The sequence below is a fragment of the Anopheles funestus genome, chromosome 2RL (assembly GCF_943734845.2).
Source record: "Anopheles funestus chromosome 2RL, idAnoFuneDA-416_04, whole genome shotgun sequence".
NCBI lineage: Eukaryota > Metazoa > Arthropoda > Insecta > Diptera > Culicidae > Anopheles > Anopheles funestus.
This window is the reverse complement of record NC_064598.1, coordinates 77,274,668-77,301,842: the sequence shown is the minus strand read 5'-3', so window position 1 is coordinate 77,301,842 and position 27,175 is coordinate 77,274,668. Positions and strand designations below refer to the sequence as shown.

Below are 27,175 nucleotides of genomic sequence, written 5' to 3'. Positions count from 1 at the left end.
GAGGTGTGTACGTGTGAATTTTAACGATAATGAGAAACAGAATTGTTAGTTATCAGGTGCTAAAACCGCTTGGCCTGCTGCAGGAATCCTTTAAACCGATCACGGTTGATCACGGTCTGCCAATTCATTATCTGGGTCTTTTTGGCTAACGCATCTACCCCATTACTCGATGGATGAGTTTGGACTTATCACGTCTCCTCTGTCCATGTGGACAACCTAAAAAGACTACGGCCTTCGGAGCCTTGTGAGTCTAATTTGGTGTACAATAGTGAGTTTATCGTGCATTGTCCATCCATACTAGAGATGTGCAAAGTGAGTAAGAGTGAGATAGTGAGTTGAAACGTTGTATTGAACGAGTTTCGTTCACTCACCACGAGGAGTTTTAGGGACTCTTTTTTCACTTACTCACTCATGAGTGTAAGCATGTAGCCGTGGTGAGTCGAGTTGCAAAAAGAGTAAATACGTGAGTTGAAACGAAGATATGCGAGTGAGTTGAAACGAAACGTTTGATACACATGATTTGAAACGGAATACATGTGTACAATACCCAAACTAGCCAAATGAATATACTTCTCGCTCTGCCTAACCATCAAACCTGCATAAGCGAACAAGCGGGATAGTGTGATCGGCAAGGATATTAAACGGGATTCGTCTCTGCTTAGGACATTTTCAAATTTTTAGATTTTTTTTTCAGATTTTTAACTGTTTTTTTATTTAAAGAATTATTTGAGTGAAAAGAAACTCAATTGGCAAATAAATTGGCATTAAAATATATCAATTTAATTTTTTTTGCAAAATTTCTCAAAAAATTGCAAGAGGTTAGCTTTATGAAATTTTCGAGTAAAAATTTTTTTTAATTTTTTTTTCTTTTTTGTGTTTAAAGCATTATTTGAGCGAAAAGAAACTTATTGCAACAAATTCGCATTAAAATATATCATATTTAAAAATTTTGCTAGGTTAGAGTAGGTTAAAGATTGACGATCCGTTGGATACCGACCGAGTAATAGACAAAAGTTGATACAAAAATGAAGAAAATTTTACATTTTCTCAAACAGGGTAAGGAACTTGGTTCCTCGAATAACTTCTGGCACAGAGGTCTGAGGGCATGGCCGTCCAAGAAGAAAATGTAGCCATTGGTGCCATCTATCGACCACAGGTTAAAGATTGGCGATCCGTTGTATACCGACCGAGTTATAGGCAAAAGTTGGCGCAAAAATGAAGAAAATTTTACATGTTCTCAAACAGGGTAAGGAACTTGGTTCCTCGAATAACTTCTGGCACAGAGGTCTGAGGGCATGGCCGCCCGAGAAGAAAATGTAGCCATTGGTGCCATCTATCGATCACAGGTTAAAGATTGACGATCCGTTGGATACCGACCGAGTAATAGGCAAAAGTTGATACAAAAATGAAGAAAATTTTACATGTTTTCTAACAGGGTAAGGAACTTGGTTCCTCGAATAACTTCTGGCACATACATCTGAGGGCATGGCCATCGAAGAAAAAAATGTAGCCATTGGTGCCATCTATCGACCACAGGTTAAAGATTGGCGATCCGTTGTATACCGACCGCGTTATAGGCAAAAGTTGGCGCAAAAATGAAGAAAATTTTACATTTTCTCAAACAGGGTAAGGAACTTGGTTCCTCGAATAACTTCTGGCACAGAGGTCTGAGGGCATGGCCGTCCAAGAAGAAAATGTAGCCATTGGTGCCATCTATCGACCACAGGTTAAAGATTGACGATCCGTTGGATACCGACCGAGTTATAGGCAAAAGTTGGCGCAAAAATGATCCTTATGAATGTTTCAAATTTTTAGAATTTTTTAAATTTTCTTCAATTTTTTATTCTTTTTTTTTGTTTAAAACATTACATTAAACATTACAAACAACATTGAGTGAAAAGAAACTTATTTCAACCGATTGGCATTAAAATAAATCAATTTAATTTTTTTTACAAAATTTCTCAAAAAAATGGCAAGGGGTAAGCCTTATGAAATTTTCGAGTGGAAATTTTTTTGATTTTTTTTTCTGATTTTTTATTCTTTTTTTAATTTAAAGCACTGTTTAAGTGAAAAGAAACTTATTGCAACAAATTCCCGTTAAAATATATCACATTTAAAAATTTTGCTACATTGCTCCAAAATGAGGAAAATTTTACATTTTCTCAAACAGGGTAAGGAACTTGGTTCCTCGAATAACTTCTGGCACAGAGGTCTGAGGGCATGGCCGTCCAAGAAGAAAATGTAGTCATTGGTGCCATCTATCGACCACAGGTTAAGGATTGACGATCCGTTGGATACCGACCGAGTTATAGGTAAAAGTTGGCGCAAAAATGAGCCTTAGTAAATTTTCATTTTTTTGAATTTTTTGATTTTTTTTATAATTCTTTACTATTTTTTTTGTTTAAAACATTATTTGATTGAAAAGAAACTTATTGCAACCAATTGGCATTAAAATAAAACAATTTAAATTTTTTTGCAAAATTTCTCAAAAAAACGTAAGGGGTCGCCTTAGAAAGCCTTATGAAATTTTCGAGTTGAAAATTTTTTTGAAATTTTTTTCTGATTTTTCATCCTTTTTTTAATTTAAAGCATTATTTGAGTGAAAAGAAACTTATTGCAACAAATTTGCATTAAAATTTATCACATCTAAAAATTTTGCAAAGTTTCCCAAAAAAAAGCAAAGGCCTTAGGAGATTTATGCCGAGTTTTTTTATGACTCTGAAATGAGTCGTTAAGCGAGCTGACTCCTAATAAGGACTCATTAACTCTGAGTTGACTCACTAAATAGAGTTGTTATTCTCATCTCTAATCCATACGCATGCAGGGCCAAAAATCCTTCTGAGAATTTTCCTCTCTAAAGGGGTTAAGAGAATCTCGTCAGTTTTGGACAAAGTTCATGTCTCGTAGTACTGGAACTTTATAGTCTCGGCCTCGATCGTCGCGACAGCTGTCTTGAGTCGAGATGTGTATCCTCAGACTGTAGAAAGAGCGGAAATCGAGCAGGCTAGTGCGTATCTCAACATCAATGATGTTGTCGATGCTGACCAAGATAGGTTTGGACGACTTCAAAAGTGTCGTCAGCTCTACGTAACTCAGGATTTGTTAGCATGGCCGCTGTTTTCTGTCGCCTCGATCCTTTAATAGGCGAACGCTACATAGGATAGCCGTAAATCAATGATGTCTATCTCATAAACGTATGCCAATATCTGGATTGACTTATAAAAGCTAGCCCATCTCTTTGGCTCAAACTTTTCATGTCTGGCTTGAAAAAAGCTCATGCTCTACGTTACATTCTTGTGCATTACGTACATCTTCTTTGCTCGAGATCCCGATTTTGTAGACAAACACTGCTGGAGAATTAGTGCCATCATATTAAAGGTGTCAAGGATGGGAAAAAGTACTTAGTGAAATCGGATGTTTTAGTAAGTATCACAACAAATTTAATCATTGTAGTAGAAATCCGTTGTTGCTTTATTCATATATGCATGTATATACCGTACATATGTGTATGCATGTGGTTTGTGTATAATGTTCTAGTAGGATTAAATGTGACCCTTCGAAAGAAGCTGGCCATTACTGGGGATGTGGAAGGTGTTGATAAAAATGGTTAAATTTGCGCTAGCTAAAAACACAAGCATCCTTCGCTGAGGATCGCTTCACCTTGCTCCGCTGCCGATCGACGATCGCAAAGGACGGCGGATTCCGGGGCGCACACTAGTACCGAAAAACGTTCCCGATTTGGGTAGCTTCTACACACACGCACTCGACCGGTCTTTGCTTACAATCTAATTATCAGTCTTATGGGTTTTGCCGGTTAGCACCTTCGAAACGTTTCCAGTGTCGTGTCACCTGTTTATCGTCCTTCCCCTTTCGTATTGCTCGGTTTCGATCCTATTTGTGTGTGGTTTTAGTTTTGTTTTTGTGATTTGTTTCAAAAGTAAAAATGCATAACATAAATGTTTAAAAAACCATGGTTTTGGCAGCGGCTATTAGGACAGTGACGTCATGTGTGTTTGTTGCGCAAGTGGCTATTTGTTGGCAGTTGTATTGTTTCTTTTGCGTTACACTGGCAGCGAAAAAATTAATTAAGAAAACGAAAAACCTTTTCTTTTCGTTAAATTATCATTTTGATTGTTTCCTTTTTCGACGTTTCCTACAATTAAGGGAGGATTCTCCCCTTCTGCACGATACACGCTTTTGCTAAAAAGAATATTATCGCTAAACAAGAGGTACTTTGGACTGATTATCCGCCGGGATTGTGTGTGTGTGTGTGTGTGGATATATAGTTTTTTTTTTCGTTTGCTATTTACATTTACATTGCCTTTGGTTCGTCATACACAATCATCAAACTAATTCAAGTTTGTTTGTGTACCTTAAGGGCCAAAAATTCACCTTTCCTTTTGCTAATTAGGTTACGTTTGCCTCATGTTTGCATGCTGGTGATAAAGACTAAATGATGAATAAATTTTATAATCACAATTTCCCGTTTTCTATTTTCCGTTTATCTCCTTTCATTTCATGCATGAAACTCTCAATTTGTCTAGAAAATGAATCAAGGAAAGCAAAACCACGATTGCGTTTCCTGCATGCTATTAGAAATATATTCGATATTTGTTATAACTACTGCTGATGGTAGCTTTATGTTTGTCTTCTCTCTCTCTCTCTTATTTTCTTATTCCTTTCCTCTTGTTTTTTTCTTCTTTACATTTACTTGATTTTGTTGTAATTTGAGTGTTAGAAAAATTTGGCTATCATTTTTAGCATTTACTAGAATTATTATCCTTTCAGTGTTTATGTACGTAATAGTACCTTATGAACCAGTTGGTTTTTTTTCTGTTATCTTTGTTTTATCTTTTGTTTTCACTCTAGAATGCTAGTTAGAAAATGATTTTGTTTTTTGATTATATCATAAGGTTTGACACCCTTGACAGAAACAATTTCTGTCCTTATATCACTAGTATTTTTTTTTCAATTTCCAAGTATGTACACCACTACAGTGACCAGGAAGAAGGAATGGAACCTTTCCATGCAGCAGAAAGTGTTAATAATTTTACTATTATCCCTCGTTTGTTTCCCGTTTTGTTAGTAAATTAAATGGTTCTATCACTGCGTGGTTTTTTATCCAGTTCGGTTGCGGTGTACTTGGTTACTTAAACCCATAGCCTTTAAACACATCATCCTTATCCCATTATCATCATGGTTGGTTTAGTGGGGTGGCGTTTTGTTGTTTTAAATATATTCCTTTTTTGCGGCGTTTTTGTTTTCCTATTTGACTGTAATTGTTTTCCTATTTTGACTGTTCACCTTGTTGGACGGTATTGGTTAGTTTGTACTGGTACTGAGATTATGCTCGCTTGGTTGGCTTTCCAATCGTTTAATGTCTGTGTGTCTGTTGGATGTGTTTGCTTTCCGCTTTCCACCTTGCCACTTGGCTATCATTAGTGACAGATGTAAAAAAAAATTAACTACCCCTCACTATTGGCTACTTTTACTAGCTATCATCACTACTACTAAACCCATGCCACGATCTGTCTCTGAGATAACGTTTAAATTTCCCATGTTACCGTGCAAATAGACCTGGAGCGATATTTCTCAGTGAGATATTTCGCAAAGTAGCTCAATTTAGCAAACAAAGGAAAATCGCTGGGCGAGACATTTCTTTGGCTACTGTGATGATATAATTCTATGTGTTTCTATGGCAACGACGTTTAGATGTTGTTTTTTATATATGAACTTTTCATCGCATTTCATCGCATCGCAACGAGAGATATCTCACTGAGAAATATCGCTCCAGGTCTATTTGCACGGTTAGCAGTGTTAATTCCCGTTGGCAGATTATAGGTGCATCATATTGCGAAGTGATCGATAACCGTATGTTGGCTCGATCAGATATCTTTTACACTGTTTAAAATTATCTCCTCTCTTTTCCGCGAATTCTTTTACATGATAGGAACATATTGCCTTATTAAATCGCCCTAAACTTCTACGCTCTACACTTTAAAGCTTTTTTATAAAAGGATAATTTTGGTTTTTTTGTTATTGTAGTTGTATGTCTTTAGTTTTGCCCACCATCCGAAGCGATCGTTTAGTCGCATTTTGTTTCAGGTTTCGTGATATTGAGCGGTTTCCGCAGGCTTTTATCTGCTTCCTTCGGATGCTATAAAATCGTCGTACTAGTACTGCGCGCGTTTACGATCATGGTTCCACCGCTCATACCCAGCACCGAACCGGTAGGCGACTGGGGAGAGTTGGTGCCACCGCCAACATCACCACCTGTGCTACCCATCGCTCCCAGGGAGGTGGTGCAGTGGATTGCGGTGGTAACTGGAACGGTTTTACACGCACTACCCGTTACGATCGTTGTACCGCCGATCGTAACCGTTTTGCTCTTGCCAAATCCAAACATAGGCACGTAACGCAGCAGACTGTTATTGCTCTTGGTAACCTCCGTGTCACGCTGCAACAGTGGTTCGATCGGGTTGTAGACGTTCAGATGGTTTGCCGAGGTAGTTTGCCGCTGCTGGTTGGAACCGAGTTGTTGTCTCGTCGAGGGTTCGTCCTCGTAATCTTCCAACGGGGGTAACGGATTGACGGTGGTGAAATCGGTCGCCACGTTCAGATCGTTTAGGTTGATCGCACGCTGTCGGTTATTGCGTTGGGCACCTCCAGTTGACATGATGCTGACGTTGTTGTACCCATTGTTAAGATCGTTCATTGGTTGCGTTCCGACGAGCAGGTCGGCGGTCGGTTGCGAATCATCCTTGTATTTGCACAACCCGGGCAATAGCTCGAACTGGTCACTATCCGTGTCCACCATCTCCACCGAAGCGAGCGGCACATCTAGACACGGGTTAAGCAGTCGCGGATAGTTCGAAATGAATTCCGACACCTCCGAGGCGGAAGGACGCTTCTTGTAGTCTTGGTTCCAGCACGCCTTCATAAGACCCTCGAGCTGCGGCTTTACACCAGCCGGAATGGTGAGCGTGGTGCCATTCTTCAGATGCTCCAGTACCTGATTGTTTGTAAGACCTTGGAAGGGGAACGAACCGAACGTGATGATCTCGTACAGCAGCACACCGTACGACCACACATCTGAGGCCGGAGTAAAGAAACCCAATGCTAGCGATTCCGGTGCCATCCACCTGACCGGCAACATTCCCTTCCGGTTGAACCGATAGTAATCGTTCTCGAACGTTGGACGTGCCATACCAAAGTCACCTAGCTTGACCACACGCTGCGCATTAACCATGCAGTTACGGCAGGCTACATCCCGATGGACGTACTTCTGCTCTGCCAGATACGAGAGTGCCCGAGACACATCCAGCGCCATCATCGTGAGCCGTTTGTTGGAAATGTCCGAGTCTTCCGACTGTTTACTGTTCACCAGATGCCGACGAGCTAGCAGATATGTTTTCAGATCACCGTACAACATAAACTCCATGATCGTATAGACCGGTTCCGATTGCAGACAAACACCGAGCAATCTTACGATGTTGTTGTGGTCAAAACGCTTCATCGCTTCAGCCTCCGAAAGGAAGTCAACCTTATCCTCTGTGGTGGAGCCGACCTTGAGCGTCTTCACGGCAACCGCTGTCCAGCCTTCGTCTTCAATCTGTGCCTCACCACCATACACCGTGCCGAACGCTCCCTCACCTAACCGTCGATTGATCACGACACGATCCTTCGGAATTTCCCACTTGTCGAGCGTATTGAACGGTATGGCCGATGGTGAAAGTAGATCAATACCGAGCTTCTGCAGGTACTTGGCGGATGTTTTCATCTTTCGATCGTATCGCTCCTTCCAGAAGAGGAATGAGGCTACCGAGAGAATCAAGATGCTAATTATCGACACCATTGTGATGACGATCAGTGTCACATCGTCACAGCCGATACCGAAGATGCGTACGAAACTTTCGAACGCACACACGATCGCACCATCGTCCGGAGCACGGCCATCCCGCGTCATCCACATGATCGCGGACTCGTTCAGCATCAAGTCACCCCCAATCAGTTGGTATTCGGCGGATATGTTGGGCGTGAAGTGCCCAACAATGTTGGCCGTCCCGTTAACAAACTGCAACACATTGATGATGGTATAGCGTGACCCAGCTTCGTTGAACCGGATTCTTCCCGATACACCCTGGAAGTCGGTCGCACGGATCAGCTGCATCAGCCGTTTAGTGGTATGTTGCGAGTGTAGATTGCTGAAATAGGATGGATCTTCGCGCAGGAGTCGATCGAAGGCGAGGGCATACACCCAGACAGCATCGTACGCGTAACCGGCATAATCTGAAGCAGTATAACCCATTTGGGATAGGTTCTGAAGATATCTTTGCTTCCACTCGCGTACCGTAGAACCGTCCACATCAAGGCGACTGTCATCGTCGGCGTAAGGTGCATGCGACAGTGAGAAATGACCGTTCATGGCACGCAGTAGTTCACTGTTGGTGCAGCCTCGAGTGCTATTGTTTGGTGTCGATGGTGGTACACCGCCACCGTCATTCTCACCGGGTCTGCGTACTTCCGAGCTTAGGTTCCACACGTTGGACAGCCAGATGGGAAGGAACCAGATGTATCCATTTTCGGCTGTCATCTGTGGAGGGAAAGAAGAGAAATAGATGCACATAAGAGATTAGCTACATGTTTGACTAAAGAGGAGATTGGATTTTGAAACTTATTCTCTATTTCATGTAGAGCGACAATTTTTGCAATGTTTCAAATTCCTCCGTTCTTTTTTCTCACCCCTTATACAGGGATCTTTCTTTTCGATTTTATTGAGGTTCTTAGACTTCTTTAGTCGATCCTCTTCTATGTTCCTTGCGCCTACCTTTTCATCATCTTCATTTTATTAGGATATAAGAATTCTCCACTGTATGTCTAGTTAACTGTTTGTCGTTTTTAATTATTTGGATAAGTTCTACGTATCATTCCCTTCTTTATGTCTTATGTCAGGTTATATTCTTTAGAAGGTAAATGGCAGACAATTGAAGAATACAAGTCCAAAAACGGTCAATGCAGCGAAACGGCTATAACGCCTAGTGAGTAAACAAGTTGTTGTGGAAAGATGTATAAAGCATAGCGGCCAAATAATTATCATAAACCCTCTAAGCTGTTAAACCATTTTTCTGCACAGAAGCCACTTTCTTCAATGCATATTAACATGCACTCTACTAATGTTTCCTGCTACCATAAGCAAATTTCACATGCACACTTTACCAGGTACCTAATGGGACAAAGAAGACGTTGCAATGGAACGGGCAAGAACAAAAACGGTAACCCATGCACCAGCGGGAACCTCCAATGAACAATTAGCACGTGCACGTCGTAGCCAAAAGGTGTCAAAAGAGGGAAATGCCGATAGTGGCCAAAAGACCAGACTATCTAATATGGGTTGTATGTGTTTTCTCGCACCGTTTTGCCAACGGTTTAAAATTAACTAACAAAACGCTACAAATCAAACAAGAGTAGCCGTTGGGAAGCCGATAGGGATAAATATTTACCCATGTGTTATTCGCAGTTTGCGTGTCCGTCCCTCTGTTGATCTGGTACACAACATGGGACGGTACTGCATTTGACGATCGCTTGTAATAATTGTCTATCTATCTGCAGATGCATGTGTACATGTGCAAAGTACGAGAGCAGAGGAGTTTACATATTTTATTCACACTCTTTATATTCGTTTGCTTGAATTCCTTTTTACGTTTTGCGTAGCTTTGATAATGTTGGGGAGAGAAAAAAAACAACTCCACACTCCACAATGAGAAACGCGACGTACTACAATGTATGCATGTTGAAAAGCAACGGATCATGTTTCTGGTTGACATGGCCGAAGTGTCCCATGCAAGTAACTGCCCTCTACTCCCGAAAAGGTCCGTTTGTTCAACTGCTATCTACGTCATTGAGCCGCTTGACCGTATCGTAACGCCCCGAACGTAACACTAGTGTTGGCGAAGCTCAAGTAGCACGAAACATGACTCGGGAACAGAATTGGAAGCTATCCAATTCCAACAGTCCCGGAATCGCCCGGTGTTTTTTCGTGAGACGGCGCCAACCGTGGCCAACGCACGGCCGTTGTTGCTAGCTACCGGCACCCCATTCCAGTATCCACTTTCTTCCGCTTTCGCGCATAAAATCGATAGCGGAATCCGATTACTTGACTGCAACGTGCCCGTCGTGTTCGTCCGGTGTTGCTGTTTAATTTCTTTTCGCTACATTACCACACGTTCTTGGGCTCCGCTCATCAATGACGATCGCATCACCATGTTTGTCTGCTGTGCCGTGATAAAATGTGTCTCGAATGTTCAATCGAGAAGCAAGCAGCTTTAGGTAAGAACATCGTGAAAACCTCCCGTCGTTATCCAGAAGACACTGGACACTGTGCCATAAAAAAATACTGCATCAACAGAAGTTATTGCAGGTTGCATTTTTACATTTTGTACGTCCATCTCAGCATGAGCTCAAGCCGAAGGTTGTGCTTGATTTCCGGTTGTGAGAATGAAATTGGATAATGAGGACAACACGCCAAGGCATATACCAAAACGACCAGTCATCAAATCTTTTTTTTTTTTTTGTTATACAATGAGCCCTCCTGTCCACAAAGGCTTAGGGTTTTTGGTGGTATGCAGATTTTTTGTTGCCTCGTTAACTTCGTGCTACCAAACGATCAAACACGTCGGAGGGCTTTTTTAGGCGCTACTTGTGTGTGAAGCATTTTATTGATGATTGTGCAAGTTTGTAGCTGATAGTTATCGATAAAGAAAAACACAATCGGCTGAATCGTGCCATTCGAAGCGCCAGCCGGCATGTAAACAACTTCGCATGATGATCCAACAGGTTTGGACACTTTGGACGTGTAAAGCCGGCCGGTGTTTTCTCCCCTCTGTTGCTTTTTGTGTTGGGAATTCTGACTTCTTGTCGAAGGAAATTATATAATCAGTGTTGGATTAATGTGAACGATTCAATTTCTACACTGTCAGGGATAATTGTGATTAATTGTACGAAAAGGAGTTTTCATTGTGAGACTGTACTGTAACTTGCGCTCCGTCAAACGGTTAAGTTCGTTAGAATCTGACACTTCTAACAACGAACACCTCCCATTTGGAATGTTTAACAAACTAAGATACCTATCGAATGCCGTGTATTAAGGATAAAATGACCGCTTTACGATGAACAACGTTTGATTTCTGAAGGGGGCTTTAGGGTCACAAACGCACACTTACACGAACGATATAACCCGTGTAAGAAAAGGGTCAGCACCGTATGACTATTCAAGCGAAAACAATCAACCTCAATCTATTCGACTGTCGGAGTCTTGCCATAGCCATTCCGGTACGTGGCAAAGGGAGACGCTCGTGCATTTGAATATTAAAGGGCGAAAAAGGTGAACCACCAGGCCAGTCGCATCTTGAACCCACCCATCTATAAGCTCCACTTTTACTAACAACTTTTACTTTCCTTTAAATCCATTTAAGGAAGTTGTTTACATAGGTCGCCTTTACTTTGATTTTCTTTGAATGTTTGAATCACAAGGATCTGGGTGCCACCCACTTACCTCCAATTTGTACGCCTCGCACATTATCACCTGGGCCACCTTATCGTCTACATCGGCGATGATGATTTTAGCATTTTTCAACTTTAAATCCACCAGGTACTGAAACAATAGGACAAATTAGGGGAAAAATACTCAAAGAGGCAGGAACATTTGTTTTCTTCCAACACTTACTCGATTCATTTCGTTATCCGTACGATCGCGTGGAAATTTCTTGTTCGATATCAGTTCTATGGAGTGCTCCTTGAGCAGTGTTTCCATGTAGGAAATGTACTCGGTTGCCTTCTGACCGTCCTCCGTCAGGGCCGCAACCCGGTGCCAATTTAGGCGTGGTAGTAACTGCGCGTAAACGTGCTCGTACTGGCGGTTTTCGCCTATCGTGCGGAAGAAGTAAGGATACTTTTCCCGATCGGAGAGAAACGCACCTTCGGCGGAGTAGGAAATGACCGCCATACGAAAATGTTTCGAAACACCTGTTACAAGTAAAAGGACAGGAAGGTTACCAAGGTTATCGCTATGCGTGGAATGGTGGTCACTTTCTTGCCGAAACTTACCGGCTATTGGTTCGACCGTTTCACTGCAGGCTGGACCTAAGATACCGATCATCCGCGTCTGCTGCATGTAGTAGCTGATGAACGATTTCATTACCGTGTCCGCCCGACATTGCCCGTCGTTCTGCTGTACCGTCAGCCGGTGGTTTGCGAGTATGGTGTGGTTGTTGTTGATATCCCCCTGTGCCATTAGTGCGGCCGGTGCAATACCCAGATACGTTAGGCCCATTCCCGAGAGGGGAAATATGCCGCCAACATAAATCTCCTCCAGCGGTGTCGGTGGCTTCCAAGCTTTCCAAAACGACTCCTGAGTGTGCATCCAATCACACGCAATTTGATCGTAGTATCTGGTCACTCCCAACTGGTCGGCGTCGGCTTCTTCGCGTGCCTTCAGGATCTGATCCTCGTACTGATCGTACAGATCGAACGTATGCTGCATAGATTCGTCCTTGAAATGGAGCATCACGAGCGAATTGAATGCATAGTTCGCTTCCCGGAACTTCTTGCCGTAGTACTTGAGCAGCGGTGTCATCTCGTACTTGCACCCGGTATCATTGCTAGCGATCATATCTTCACACCGTGGCATCGTGACCGGCACGTACTCCATCGTTCGGCTGCTGATCACTTCCGACGGTGTCCAGTGGAACACGAGGAACTTTTTCGCATTCTTGCGATCACTCCCGTACACACTCATCAGCTGACGTATTCCGAGCCGCAGCTTATCGCCCAACCAGATCACCTTCAGCTGGAACTCCATCTCCAAGATGTGCTTCACGAGAAAGTGGGTATCGTCGTAGTGTGGAGCCAACACCAGGGCACATTTCCGGCCCATGGTACAGTGGCTAGGAATGAACATACCGTATTCGTCACAATCATTGCCACACTTGCGCTCGGCATACCCGTATATCGAACCGAGCACGGCATCGGGGATGTCAAACTTCTTGATGAGATCGTAGTACCGGCGATCGTTCGTATCCTCCTGGAACATGGTGTAGATGAGCGGTTTAGAAAAGGCATCCTCCTTACGAATGAGTGCTTTCGGAATGAAGAGACCGAATCGGCCCGGGTTCGTAATGGCTCCCGCTTCCCGGATGTCCTCCGGGATGTAATGGTAGTCTGACAGTAACCAGACCTCCACATCGATCGTTGGATCTGGCCACTGGTCTCCACGGCTGCAAAAAAAGTACAACAAGACAAGAAGGACATACATAAGAAGAAGCCAGAAAACAAGCACCATATTTCATCTCATATCGCACCTTAAGGGTGATAATTGTGTACGAAACTCTCGGCCTTACAGCATTGTCCCAAAAATAGAGAACAAAATGAGGTATCTTCAATTTGCGGTACAATGAAACATAGTAAGAAAACAAATCAAAACATCTCGCATCAAAACAAACTCGATCTTGAGGTCGCGCATGCCACACGCCAGTGCGTTATTCTTTCATCGTTACTGTAACTGTAGCAAGGTAAAGCAGAATGCCGTGGCGGATAGCTTGAGACAAAGCGATGATATTGGTCCCGACGCGAAGGAAGGTGAGATGTTGTATGAACAGGTTGGTCGTATCGACCCAAAATTTTGTTGTTCCGTATGTCTTCACAAACCTGTCAACGCGTGCTCGAGGCCTATTGACACAGATGAACTTGTCTGATGAAAAATTCTAACATGGAGGATGGAACAATCTGTTGTGGATTTGGGTTCTTCTAGACTTTTGTTCGTGGATGCTGAAGGACAGAACAATGACAAATGTTACGAGAGTTGATTACATTTCTTTTCTTATACCAATTTCGACCCTGCGTGTCTTTTGAGGCTACATACAGTAAACCTGATCAGTCATGGCATGACTCAAAATTACGATCGTTACAATCGGTAAGCGGAAGTATCGTTGGCTGTGGGGGGCGAGGTCCCTTCGATAGCAAAATAACTTCATCTTGGCAATCAATCATTTCATTTTTTTTCGTGTAAGGTTACCGTAGTTGGTATAGAATTTCTGTTGACAGTCAAATTTGTCAATAACCGCGGATCTTACCTGTGACTGGATCTGTTTGTTCGTTTTACGTTATGTCTGGTACCATACATCGATCGCATGATCAAAATTTGAAAAGCGATCATACGGATGTAAAGACATCAAAACGTTAGGTCTAGTGAAAGAGAGCACATACACACAGGCAGATACATTATCAGGGCTTCTAAAGCGAGAAACTTTTTTATAATGGTCCACTATCTCATGTCCGTGACATTTTGAAGAATGGTTTTTATGGGAGGATTTTTGTTACACTTCCGTCTCAACAACCAATGAACGTGATCACCATTCGAAAACAACGGACAAGCTTCATACGGACTGAAAAAAACACCTTTCGATGAAGGTTATTGTCACTCGTAAACGTAGAAATATTTCGCATATTATGTTTTGGTTTTGCAATTTATCTTGTCGGCCATTCTGCGGAATTTTTAGGAACATTAAGGGATTAATGCTAGATCCCAAATTCTCTGAAAAAAGGTTCCATCCTGCAGTGATCGCCATTTGCTATGATTCTTCTTTTTTGTTTCGATAATCTTTCTTCTTACGTGTTTCGTTATGCTTTGTTGCCACTTAAATCAATTCCAACCTTAGCAAAAAAATACTGTTTTACATTATTTCGGCCAAACTGTGTGCCGTTTGTCTCAAATTAATTAAATAAAAGCTATCTATGGCGTGTGTGTAGCTAATTATACCCTGCGACCGATAATACAGTAACACTTTAGATTTTGCCATAATTAAAATCCTTTCCACTCGCTGGCGAATTAGATCACAGCAGGTTCGTAAGCATCCTCAGACCTATCTTCCATTCACCGACTTATTATAGGCCAGCTCAAATGCCGTAAAATGACGCTGTATCTAATTATTGTAATTAATAGACAGGCCATGACCAGCATTTTGCAATGCCCGCCATCCGGTGGTTCCTACGAAAGTTAACGCCTGTCAACCTGACCCCGACCAACGAAACTTGACCAAGCAATCGGACACTAATCCGGCTGTCATTAGTGGTGGAGCTTTCGGGTAGGAGAAGCGCATGCAATCATATCCGCACGTGGAGCCGGTGAAAATTCGCACCAGATCATCGATAATGAAAGGTGGTGCTTGCCGGTTTGTTGTGGACTTTTTTTTTACTGTCAAATACCTGGAACGCTTTGGTGGTTATGGTTCGATGCGTTCGCCAAGGTTCGTCTTAGGTAAACATGTAGCTTAATCCCAGCAGAAATAAAAACTTTGGAGCATTAAGTTGTGGCTTTGTTAAGATCAATTTAGTCGTTCTTTTTTAGCAAAAAAAAAAACACAAAACAATTCAGTAAGTCTTTCAATGACTTCAGAAGCCAGTATAAACCTTAAGCTACTGGTGGCATTTTAATTAAAAGCTTCCCTACGTTACTTTTCATTCAACTGTTTACTCTATTTATTTGAAGACAGATTAGTTTCATCGGTCATTTCTTGTGCCTTCTACCGTAAAAAAAACTTGTTTCAAGCTCAAAGCCGATATTTTTTTTATTGGCTTGATTTTTTATCGCCACGTCTCTCTCATTATTGCCGTGATTCCGTTGCATCGTGGTGCATTTTGCGTACAAGGCTCGCACAAACCTTTATGCCATCCATCATGTCAGCCTTGTCTGGAGCTTAATGGCGGTAAAGTCTGCGGTTTCAGACGCACAGCAACAACAACAGACGCAGCAGCAAAAAAAAAACGGCAACCTTCCATCTTTCAAACTCTCGAAAAGCTCTTGTCAGTCCGTAAACACAGCAGTGTAGCAAAAAAGAGAACCAAAAATGTTATAAACTGTAAACAGAAAACGCAAATACATAACAAGCACCGTACGCAAACGTTGTACGCACACGTTTCCTAAAAAACAAACGGAACCCGTGTATTGTTGTCTAGTCATAAGGAACGAACCTTCCGCTTCTTCGTCGTAGTAACGGCGATCAAAACCGCTTCAACCAGACATGGGATTTGTGGCGAAATGATATTATATACATATAAATATACTTCTTTTTTTTGTTGCACTGCCAGTGAGGGGGCTTTTGTTTTTAGATTGCCTTCCCTGCTAATTGTTGTCTTCGGATCTATTTTTTACCGTGGCCAACTCCACTCAAACGGAAGGTGCGGCAGTTCGTCTTAACCCCCATCCAAACTATCAAGATTAAATATATACGATTTGCCACCAGGAAATTTATGACCATTTCCACATTCCACTCAGTTTCCCCCGTTTCCCTTCACTCCACTCCCGGTTTTGACCGGTGAGACATTCGAATGATCTTCTGGGTTGAGGTCGACAAGCGAATATTGTGTTCCAACACAATAGTAAACAGGGACTAAAAAAAAACTCGGTTAAAATAATCCCTCTTAAGACTGCTCCCTGATGGTTCCAATCGGAGTTAAGGGAGCATTCATTTTTTTAATACTTCCACCAAATGTCAATGAACCTGCTGCACAGGCCGTGTATCGTGGTATGTATTCGATGAGGCATAAGTCAAGTAGTGTCGAAATAAAGCAGCAAAAGTGAGCTACTAAAAACCGCTAATTAACGATCAAATTGGATGCCGGTCAATACGCCCAGCCTGACAGGAATTGATTGGATTTGTTACAAGGCCACCTCTTCATATAGAATTATTTGGAGTTTAAAATAATTTCAACTATTAAAAATTTACACAACCGAATGAAAAATTCATTTCGATAAAATAGACGATTTGATACCTGTCAATCGAATTACTAATAGCACCAACATTTGTAGGGTTCACAAAAAAGATGTCAAATGTACAGATATATTTCAAAAGTTATTCTAAAAGTACAACCACATCAGTACCTACCTCGACAAATGTTCCATGGTGCAAAACTGCCGCATACGTTCGGTTTCCGACGTCGGCAGGTCATCCCGAATTTCGACCAGCTTCACATTGCGATAGCCAAGCACCTCGCGTAGAAAGATCGCATAAATGCGCGACAAAATTTGGTGCGTGTAGCGGTGCGACACCTGCAGCGAGATCGAATCGGTCTGGTTGGAGGATGCAAACCGTGGCGTGAGGTTTTCTGTAACGAGTCATGGTACGAAAGAAAGGATACAAATGAGATATGTATGTGGCGTAGCACGAAAGTAAAAACAAAAATCAACGAAACTTACGCACAACTTATACGCTAGGAGAAAGGTTATGGCGGAAAGCAGAATCTGGCAGCGTTTTGCGAGAGCGTAAAACACGCACGCATGTCTTCGGGTTTGGGGATAAAATTAGAATCAGGTGACCTTGCGGTGACGATTCGCATGTTTAGTGCTAGTATTGGTTGGCTTTCGCATGGAAGTTTGATCAGAAGTGCATACAGTGTGTCATTACACTCTTAAATAGAGACAATTTCCTGTTTTTTTAGTCCATGCGAACGAGTAGCGCGAAGAAGAGATGTCTTTATCATTTATCTAATGTTTTGTACAACTTTATTGTGAAGTTTCACTTTCCGAACTGTTTCATAGTGTTTAGACAATTTTATAACAATAATTTTAAGTATTAATATCAACCAAATAAAATTAAATAATTTGTTCAACTTTTCATTGGTTGAAACATTAGGAACAAACAGGAGAATATACTTGTTTTTACTGTCAAACGCGGTAGTTCCATAGTGTCAACGAAAAAAGTCGCAATCTTCCATTCCCCCACGGATTTGTTCCTCTATTTTATTCTAATTTTAGACAACCATGTTTAGCTCCATAATATCTTCCCTTTGCCAAATAGGTTTGACAGCCCTGCACTCAAGCATACAAAAATGTAAATTAATACCCATAAAAATTTGACTTTTTTTTCCTTCCTCTACGCTGAGAAAAAGCATTTCGTCAGATGAAGGGAAATAGCAAGCAAGATGAAACTCTGTGTTAAATTATTTATTTCTTCCGGTTTTTGGAATGTTTCTGTTTCCGGAGCAATTCTTCCAATCGTCATTCGCGTTTTTGCTCTTTCCTCTTTAAAACATCTAAAAAAAAGCGCCAAAATTCCAACATTTGTAAAGTTGTGTTCACGAAGATTTTCCCTAGAGCCTTCAATGTCTACAGAGAGCCCAGCCTAATCCGGAATGAGCACCGGGGTAGAAACCAAAAAATAACATGCAAAATAATCGCACACGGCATAAAAAGAGAAGAAATTCGTTGACGTTTTCTGCCCTAATTTTGAATATTCGCTTCAGAACGCCAACATGGATGTGAGTCTATAAAAAGTGAATCAAACCTATCGCACAGGATTTATGTTTCCAAATATTGGGTTTTTAAGAGTAATGGCCCCAACGGGCTTTGTTACCGGTAGGGTAGCAAGCAACGGAAAATGAGAAAAGATCAAAAGTTTGTTACGAACGGAGAGTGTGGAGAGGAAAGTATCAGTCATACGTTTGAAAAAAGCGGAGGGAGAAAAAAATAGATCGAAACATCTTAAGCGCGAAATGGTGTAAACAGCAAAACCCCCAAAGGGATAACGGTCATTTCTTCCGCTGTTCGTGTTCGTTTCCCACTGTCTTGTCGTGTTGTGTTTGCGGGTTTTTTTGTTGTGTTTTCTTGCATTGTAAACGCGCACCATTAGCCACAAATTTTGACCGAAAGACACAACACAACGATTCGAAATGGCAATAGAACTCAAGATGCTGCGAGAAAGATGATCGTTACAGAACAACAACCAAAAAAATCCCCAAACCATGACCACTTCGTCCCAGCTGCAAACAGATTCATCGTCTTGCCCTAGCACGCAACATCATCATCATCCACATCTGTGGGAATTATTTGTCAGGAAATTCAGAGGCAGAATGTTCGCAAGATACGGTGCGATACGGAAAGCAAAAGTCACAGACGGTACGCGAATAGAATCGTGCCTTGGTTGTACGCTATTCGGTCAGAAGGGAAGAAGCGGGTGGGGAAGAGGGGACGGATGGAAGGGCGACAATAAATGGCGAGTCTGTAAGTGGTACTAGCGTTTTAAGACTATTGGGTCGCATTGGTTTGCTTTCTTTTCTGTGAGCTAGAAAAGCATTTACGCTGTCACCAATGTGGTTTTCTGGGTGGGTGACCGTCCACCATCCGGGGTGGTCCAATACCGTGCTGGTGGCAAGATGTAGTAGGAATGTGAAATTGTTACAATAATTTGATAAGCGTGGCCAGGGCAATCTGGGTCCAAACTAGAAACATGAAAATCCACCACACACAGTCATGCGAGTCGGTTTTGATTTTGCAGAACAACATGAGTTCCATTTGCTTTGGTGAAGTAGAACCTTCTTGGGGACGCTAATATTATCATTCAAGGAACTCCCCGAGGCGCACTTCCAATTGTCTTGGAGGAGACCCAGTAAAGATGAGAAGCATAGCCCGAGACTAAGGTAGCAGCATAATTATTGTATACCTTAGCGTTCGTCACGAATCCCAAACTCCCTGGCACCATCGTTCAAACCTTCTTTTTCAACGCCTTTTCAACACCCCAAACCATAGCCACGGTCAAACGATTAGGCTGTCAACTGGAGCGTTTCCATCGAACCACCCTCCGTGCGTTTAGCTGCACCGTAAGACCGTATACGATCATATCCATTATTGCGTGAGGCGATCATCCATCCGTGCCGTGCCATTCCGCTAATCCGCATCGGAAAGCGACCAAGGCGAGAGTCTCGAGAAGCCATTCCCCTGCCGGTGGCTAAAATTTCGGCAATAGTCCGGCGAGGTACACGCTCGGCTGAAGTTGCTGGGAGAATCTGCCCACAGGCGTCTGGTTTGTGGTGTGATGCTATCCAGAACTGGATGGTCGAAATGGCGTACAGTAGGGTTATAAAAGATAAACAGCATTTAATACTAAATGCTTAATGGAACATATCTAGCAATTTGTCCGTTTCCCAACTGATTTCTGATGGTTAATTTTATTTTTTTGGAAAACATTTTGATAGCTTTATTATTTTTTTAAATGAATTTTAAATGTTTGCGTCAAATTGGTCTCAAAAATCTTATTCTTGATGAATAAAAAAATAAAAAAATAAATATCTCGAGCAACTTAGTGGGAATCATACATGAAATTTAATTATTCTTCTTTTGAAATATTTGTGTCATATTTATAGTTATGGACGATTTATTAAAACAAATAAATTTCCGATTATGATTTTATGCATTTCATCACTGTAAATGTTTCGTATATGAGTACTCGTCAATAGATTTCCACTATTGAGGTTTTTTCCACAATTTTTGGGGTTTTTTATACAACTTTAAGCCGAAAAATCAAAAGATCAAGAGATATTATTTTCATGTATCGATACCTTTTTTGCTAAGGAAACTAACCGCACCTTTCGATTCCGTAGCAAAACAGAACAACTTTTATTGTTCGGTCAAGGTGCTAAATACTTCAGATTCAAGTAAACGTTTATGGACGATGGACGAATCAAAATGTCATTTTCAAAACTGGCGTACGGTCCGCGATCATTCCGGGGCGTAACGAGCGTCCTCAAACCAAGGAGCACAAGGATCAAAGACAAATGGTTCACGGTCCATTGACCGCACCGTATAGACACATTTACTGCCGGTGGTGGATTATTTAACACATTTTAGAAAGGACCGTCTGGCTGTGTGGCCTACGGTAGCACGAAACGGAAGAAACAAGCGCCCGAAGCGATGAAACATAGCGCAAAGAAAAGAAAGCAAGCGGGGAAAAAAATTGATAGTGGCAAGTTGATAGCGAGACGGCTAAACCAGCTGATGACAACGAAATGTGAAATTTGAACCGAAATAAAATAACATTTACACAGCAACAAAAAAAAAAGAAGAAAACAAACAACGGACGCGTGTCAACGGTCATCGAAGAAGATAGTCCTTATGGTTTGAATTTCAACACATCTCCGCCTTACGTCTCGACGTCATCGACAGTTAATTTCGTCGCTTTTGAAATTGTCCAAACTAGACCATCTCGAAGAAAAATAAAAATATTACGCTTTTACAAGAAAAAAAAACACGCACAGATAGTGTGGGGAGGGGGAGAGCTGATAAAAATATTTCCACACCCCATTTTGTTCTGCATTTTTCTTCGTGAGCAGAGTATAAAAGACGCCGGAATTTGCGTAGTCTGTCTATTTATTTATGCCGTCTAGCTGTCGTTTAAGCGATTAACATAATTTTTTTATGATCACTGCTAATTTTACCGCGGTGTGTCCCTTTGCGCTGTGTGTCTCAACTGGCCGACAACGCTCGGTAATCGGTCTAATTTGAATGTGTTCCGTTCGATGCTGGTCGCTCGTGTTGTGATTAAGGGTTAGGGGTGGGGGTTGGTAGTGTGTAAAGGGGATGTGCCGAAGAAAGGCAAGCCGAATTTCAAAGCACAAAAATACATGTACCACGGTCGAAGTTTCATGAACAAAACCCACTCCTAGACTGTTTTTGTGTTGTGATGCACGGTCGAAGGATATTCTTTTAAGACCTTTGGATGGGGTGTTTTTTTTCTAATTTAATTTTGTATAGCTTGTCGAGAAAAAAAACACGAAAACATTCAATGAATGAAAAAATTAAAATAGCTTCACAATACGCAAAAAAAGCACACAGAATCACACTTTCTTTCGGAGGTAATAGACGAATGACGTACCCCAATTTGTAACGTTGCTCCCAAGAGAAAGTGGATGATTTAATTTTTTTTTTTTGAGTTTTAATGTCCATTACCAACGTCCGGCCAGGTGGCTGAATCAAAGAAAATTTTCCTTTTTCTTTGCTCTTTTTAAAATTAACATCTCGATCATCTATGCCACCAAACAGCGCCACTCCATAGGTATCCAAAATCCGCCTTCTTATCCGTTGATCGAATCACTTTTATACGACCACTTTCGCGCATCGTTCACCGGGGGCAGAGAATCCGAACCTGGCCGGACAGCAAGCCAATGCTACAGTAAAACTAATCGTAAGCAAATTAGCATATCTGCCGAATGGGACAATTTTGTCAACCAACCAAACAAACAAACAAAACAAATTGACCCTCCCGAACAAACAGCCGCCTTTGGAAGGCACCCGTACCGTATCGGACCGCAAGAGACAAACAATAATAATCATTAAAATGCCAACGCCCCAAAAATGTGGCGGCCTATCGTTTATGCTGGGAGTTTTTTTTGCTTTCTGGATTGATACCACATTTTATTATTATTGCACACTGTCGGTTTTGTTAAATCAGTCGCAAAATTGAACGACTTTTAGCATGTGAACTAGCGAAAGCGAAGAATTTTGCATAATAAGAGTGTGTGTATGTGTTTGCTGTTTTTTTTACATATTGTTTTGGAGATCGATATCTATCTGGTGAAATAAAATTAATTCACAATGTTTTATGCTAGTTAGCTGGCGTCTAATTATTTAAATAAAAACTGAAACTAAACCAAAACCAATTAATAAATGAAAGGGCGCATAATGTCCTGGTTGAAATATTTCCAGAACACATTTAAACTTTAATTACGACGTATCAACCGTATATGCCATCCACCACACAAGGTCTAATGAATTGTTTCTTCCATTCCAAAAACAGTTTGATAATATCCGTCTCCTTATTTGTTCTTAACGGTTTCCTCTGGAAGTTGTCACAATTTTTTTGATTACTTCGTTCCGAGTCGATGCCATCACTCCTTTCAAAATACTCTCTCAGAGTTTATACTATCGTCTATGTTTTTCCTAAAAGCCATAGTATACTTATAACAACAAAATTATTCAATTAATTTTTTATAACACATTAAGCTTGCTACATGGATGGATGCTTAAATGGTTTTAAGATAACCGCGTCAGTCTTCACACGACAAGACTGGTACAAAACCCCATCCAAATTCTATCTCCGTGCGTAGAATTTTCTATTCAGCCTCAGCTTCAGGCATACTAACTTCTAGGAGCAACAATGTCAAAAAAAATAACGTAAGTTGTCAACTCTGCTGTAATCCCGAGGTTTCCCCGATACAGCCCTAACTTACAGGGTCTTTGACCTGATTTGGTTCCTTGGTTTCTTCGTGGACACGCTTTCTTAAGAGATCGATAATCTTCAAGTCTCTATTGGAGACTTACAAAGCATTTCCCTAATGTAACTCATTATAATTTCATTACTCTCCAAGTCATCAACACAAACTTACTTCCCCGTAACATTGCGTGAACGCTCAAATGTCACCCAACCTTTTACTCTGCTTAATTGCCATTTACCATTTATTGTTTTCTCGAGCGTTCTTCGTCTCATTTGTAGTATATCCATGGTGGATTCCCTTCCCTTAGTCTCTCCTTCTTCAAGTGATGGAAAATATCACTTTAGGCCACACAGCTCGGTGGAGATGTGCGTCTTTAATAGTAAGCAGACAGTGTTAATTGTTGATGTAAACCAATTCGCGCCGCCTGTTTGTGTGTGCTTGAGATTGTTTATTTATTTGTTTTGAGTACATTTATAGGGGGTTTTTTTCATTATAGCGTATGTTTGTTTTCATTTTGGTGTGTTGGGTTTTTGCGCCATCGTTAGTGTTTCATTGATGATGAGGGAGATTTACAATGACATCGATGCAATGACGAACAGTAATAGGTCATGACTGTTTTCTACGCACTTATTTACATGATTCTTGTTACATGAAACAAAGTGATTATAACATTGTGATAACAGACAGCGGCGGGTCACATATGATGTAGAGATTGCTCGTTCCTCAAAGTAATGGTAAATTTCAATGCCTTTTTCTGAGATAGTTTGATTATAACGTCAAGGTTTCGCCGGTCATTTTATGTATTAATACGAGGTGGTAGACACGGTTTATATTATGTTGTCTAATCTGGTATGTGGGCCTATTAAAGTGAAGTATGTATACTTGAACTAAAACTAAAATTCTACCATTCTTAAAACCATTTTACTTGCTTGAAAGATAGATGCCCTCGAGCCTTTTTTCAACGCTTTATAGATGCTTTATGAGAGTACCGTGCATATACTAAAGAAGAGGTTTTATCACGATTTGAACTCACGTCGGCTGGAGTACATACTCTCGGTAAATCCCCACGGCTACATTACGACTTCACTACAAGTACTTCAAAACTACAGCTTATCAATGGACATGGAAGAAAAAGTTTCCTTTTTTGTCCCTTTTCTACATTGTCGCTTGTCATATTTTTTTGTACCATCCGCTTCATAGGCCCCCTATCCAACCGAGCGCATTTTGCTCCTCAATCACGTACAACACATTTATATTCCAATTTAAGTTTTAAAACAAAATCATTCACGACGCATCCTGCCCCGTTACCCTTGCGAAAGATTACACCGAAAACCCATTAACTGCGGTATTATAACTCATTTTTATTGAGCGTCTTCGTAAACACTGCGTAAGCTTCGTGCTCGGCCGTTGTTAAGGAGCTGCCGCCAAAGAGGTTATTGGCGCCGTGTTGGTATAAGTTAGCTTAACAACAATTACAATTTGTCGCCCAATACCGGATTGCTTTTATATCGTCGGCGAACCGTGGTAAGCTTTACCACAAACCAACCAGCCTGCCCGTAAGCCTTTGACGTCTGTTTTCCGATTTTATTGCTTCACGGACGAGTGGGATTACATGCCCCTTACATGGGAACCATTACATCGTAAATCGCTGTTCAATTTATGTGCAAGACATAGTCAAAAGCACAATGCAATCGGAGTGACAAATCACAGATTGTTCTTCCGTATGCGCATAATATGTATACACTTTGCTGGCATCACGCCAGAGCCCTATGACTTCGTTGCGTCTCTTTTTTTTTTCTTGTCATACTTCAAAAGAATTTCCGCATGCCAGGCCCATGAGGCTGAAATGGACTCGTATGGGCAGGGTAGCTTTACGCAAACCCCGAAGAAACGTAAAAAGATTCATACGGAATCTGTTTCTTGGTGTGAGTGTTGTTGATGTAATTTCCATACAGAGTTTTAAACATTTCGTAACATGAACGGCACAGTACGTCGACCCCTGTGTTTTGGTGTCCTTTAGCATGTCCTTGCCAGGCTTGGACGTATGAAAAAATATGCGATGCGTAATTCCTATAGCAATACCCACAGAAGGGAAGGAACTCACTGGTACGAATGCGAATTTTTATGCATTAGAGATAATATTCCTTTTCCTTACGCTTCTCTTCCCGTTTCTTTTGGGCGCTCGTTGAAGTCCCATAAATTGTGCTTAAAAGAACAAACTCGCACCGAATTCGAATTATAGAAACATAAACAGTAACATTTAATTACGTCGCTTGAATCCATATGAGTGAAACCAGCCACCCTGCCGGGCGCTCTAATTGGCCTTCTTCTATACGCAGGCAAAGCAATGTAATTGAAAAGGAGCCCCACGACGTTGGTTAATAAATTATTTCATTGCGATCGTAAAATATGCTGCGCTTATTTACTGCCGCCATGCCCGACCCGGTGTAACCGTTTGTTGCGTGTGCAAACTGTGAAACTTCCGGACACAAACACACATGAGCCGAGTTTGTATTTTAATGGTCAAGCCAAACCTCGCATGCATTGGCTTCAGGGGAAGCTATAGCAAAGAGTTGTTTTTGTTTTGCGCCACGAATGCTTAGGACGCTACCATCGACCAAGGACAAAAATAGGGTCAGTAAGGAGCATAAAAGGGCGCCAAAGAACCCTCGCAAACCTGAACCCCGGAAGTGCTCAAAAGGTACTTGAAAAGGTAATTCGAGGAGTTGGCTTTTTTTTTGGTGAAGGGGAAATTTCTACCATTGCCACGAGTGGATACGAAATGTCGAAAGCAGATTTGGTCCAAGGGAGCCAAGGCCAATAGATAGACGGGCGAAACAAAAAACGTCCTCCTGAATCAACATGATAAGGATTGAGCATCGGTAGCAAACGATGCGGTCGACCTTGAGAAGGGTCGAAAATGGGAAAATGGGAAAAAGTGGATAATGGGAAATGAGAAACGAACCGCCATTATTCAACGTGCCCAGTAGACTCAGTGTACCTGTGCCGATATTCGTAAGCATGAATGAAGAAAGCAATAGCGTATCTGTGTTCAGCTTATTCACTTTTTTGGTCTACACCGATAGCTACACAAATTCCACATGTATAAGACCATCAATATTTACCCCGGCTCTAAACGCTTAGCAATTGTCGCGTTTGCGAACGCGAATCAGAAAAATTTTGTGAAACTCCATATAAAAAAAATTGTGAAAAGTCGCTATACGTGTATTTTCAGCGAAAAATCGCGATTCGAAGCGCGACTTGACGCCATGACAGTTTTCTGTAATAACAAGGTAAACATGGCAATACCAAGGTAAACTAATACAAATTAAAAAATTAAATATTTTGAATGTTATTAAATATTGTAAATTAAATTAACAAATCGAGTGCTATTTATTTTTTAAAAGTACGCAGGATTTGTATATAATTATTGTGAATGTCAATATTATTTTTAAAACAGAAGAATCGTTGTTAATTCAAAACAAAAATCCCATATCGTGGACAAATGCTTCAGAAAATAGAAGAAGAAGAAGACAAATGCATGGCTGCATTGTTTATGAATTTATTACTTGTATGTTGAACTTGCTTGAACAATATAAATTAATTAATAATTAATTAGTAATTAATTAAATTAATTAATTAGCAAAAATATTAGAGTTACAAAAAATAGAGTTAAAAAATATTAGATAGTCCACAGCACAGTGTTCGATCCCTTTTGGAAGCTGTGTTGAATAATGTTGGAAGCGTGGTTATGAATACCTGTATATTGAGGGTACGGTGACGGTCATGAAATGAGAAAAAAGCCATACACGTTTGATTACCCGTATTCGAAGATTTTTACCTTTATGCTACTCGAAGCTGCCGATCCCAATTCTATTTTGCCCGGTGTATGACGCGGTGGGCAAACACATCTTCGTTCACCTATTTATCTTGTTACAATTCTTCCTGGCTACCGGAAAAAATTATAACAAGATTTTCCAGCGTTAAACACACAAGAAAACAAAACGGACCAATCTGCGGTACTGTTAGCAACAGCCGTTATTTGTATCACAGGGGTTAGCAGCATCCTGCCACGAGCTTTCTTGATGGTCCATTGTTTTGAAACATCGTCACTGGAGTTAAAAAACTTGCCTTTCTC

General features: G+C 41.2%; 1 protein-coding gene across 6 annotated transcripts in view; it reads right to left on the bottom strand.

Annotated features, from left to right (window-relative positions):
- Window positions 1-5,804: 5,804 nt before the first annotated feature.
- LOC125763899 (uncharacterized) overlaps window positions 5,805-27,175 on the bottom strand; it is a 337,203-nt gene continuing 315,832 nt past the window's right edge. For 5 of the 6 annotated variants that reach the window (XM_049427582.1, XM_049427583.1, XM_049427581.1 and 2 more), the window contains 5 exons: window positions 16,938-17,157; window positions 12,103-13,271; window positions 11,723-12,021; window positions 11,552-11,650; window positions 5,805-8,593 (listed from right to left, as the gene is read on the bottom strand). In XM_049427582.1, coding sequence (XP_049283539.1) covers window positions 6,158-8,593; window positions 11,552-11,650; window positions 11,723-12,021; window positions 12,103-13,271; window positions 16,938-17,157 — 4,223 coding nt within the window. In that variant the 3' untranslated portion in view covers window positions 5,805-6,157. Of the gene's footprint in view, window positions 8,594-11,551; window positions 11,651-11,722; window positions 12,022-12,102; window positions 14,127-16,937; window positions 17,158-27,175 lie in introns of all 6 variants that reach the window. The other variant, XM_049427587.1, reaches the window with a different exon arrangement.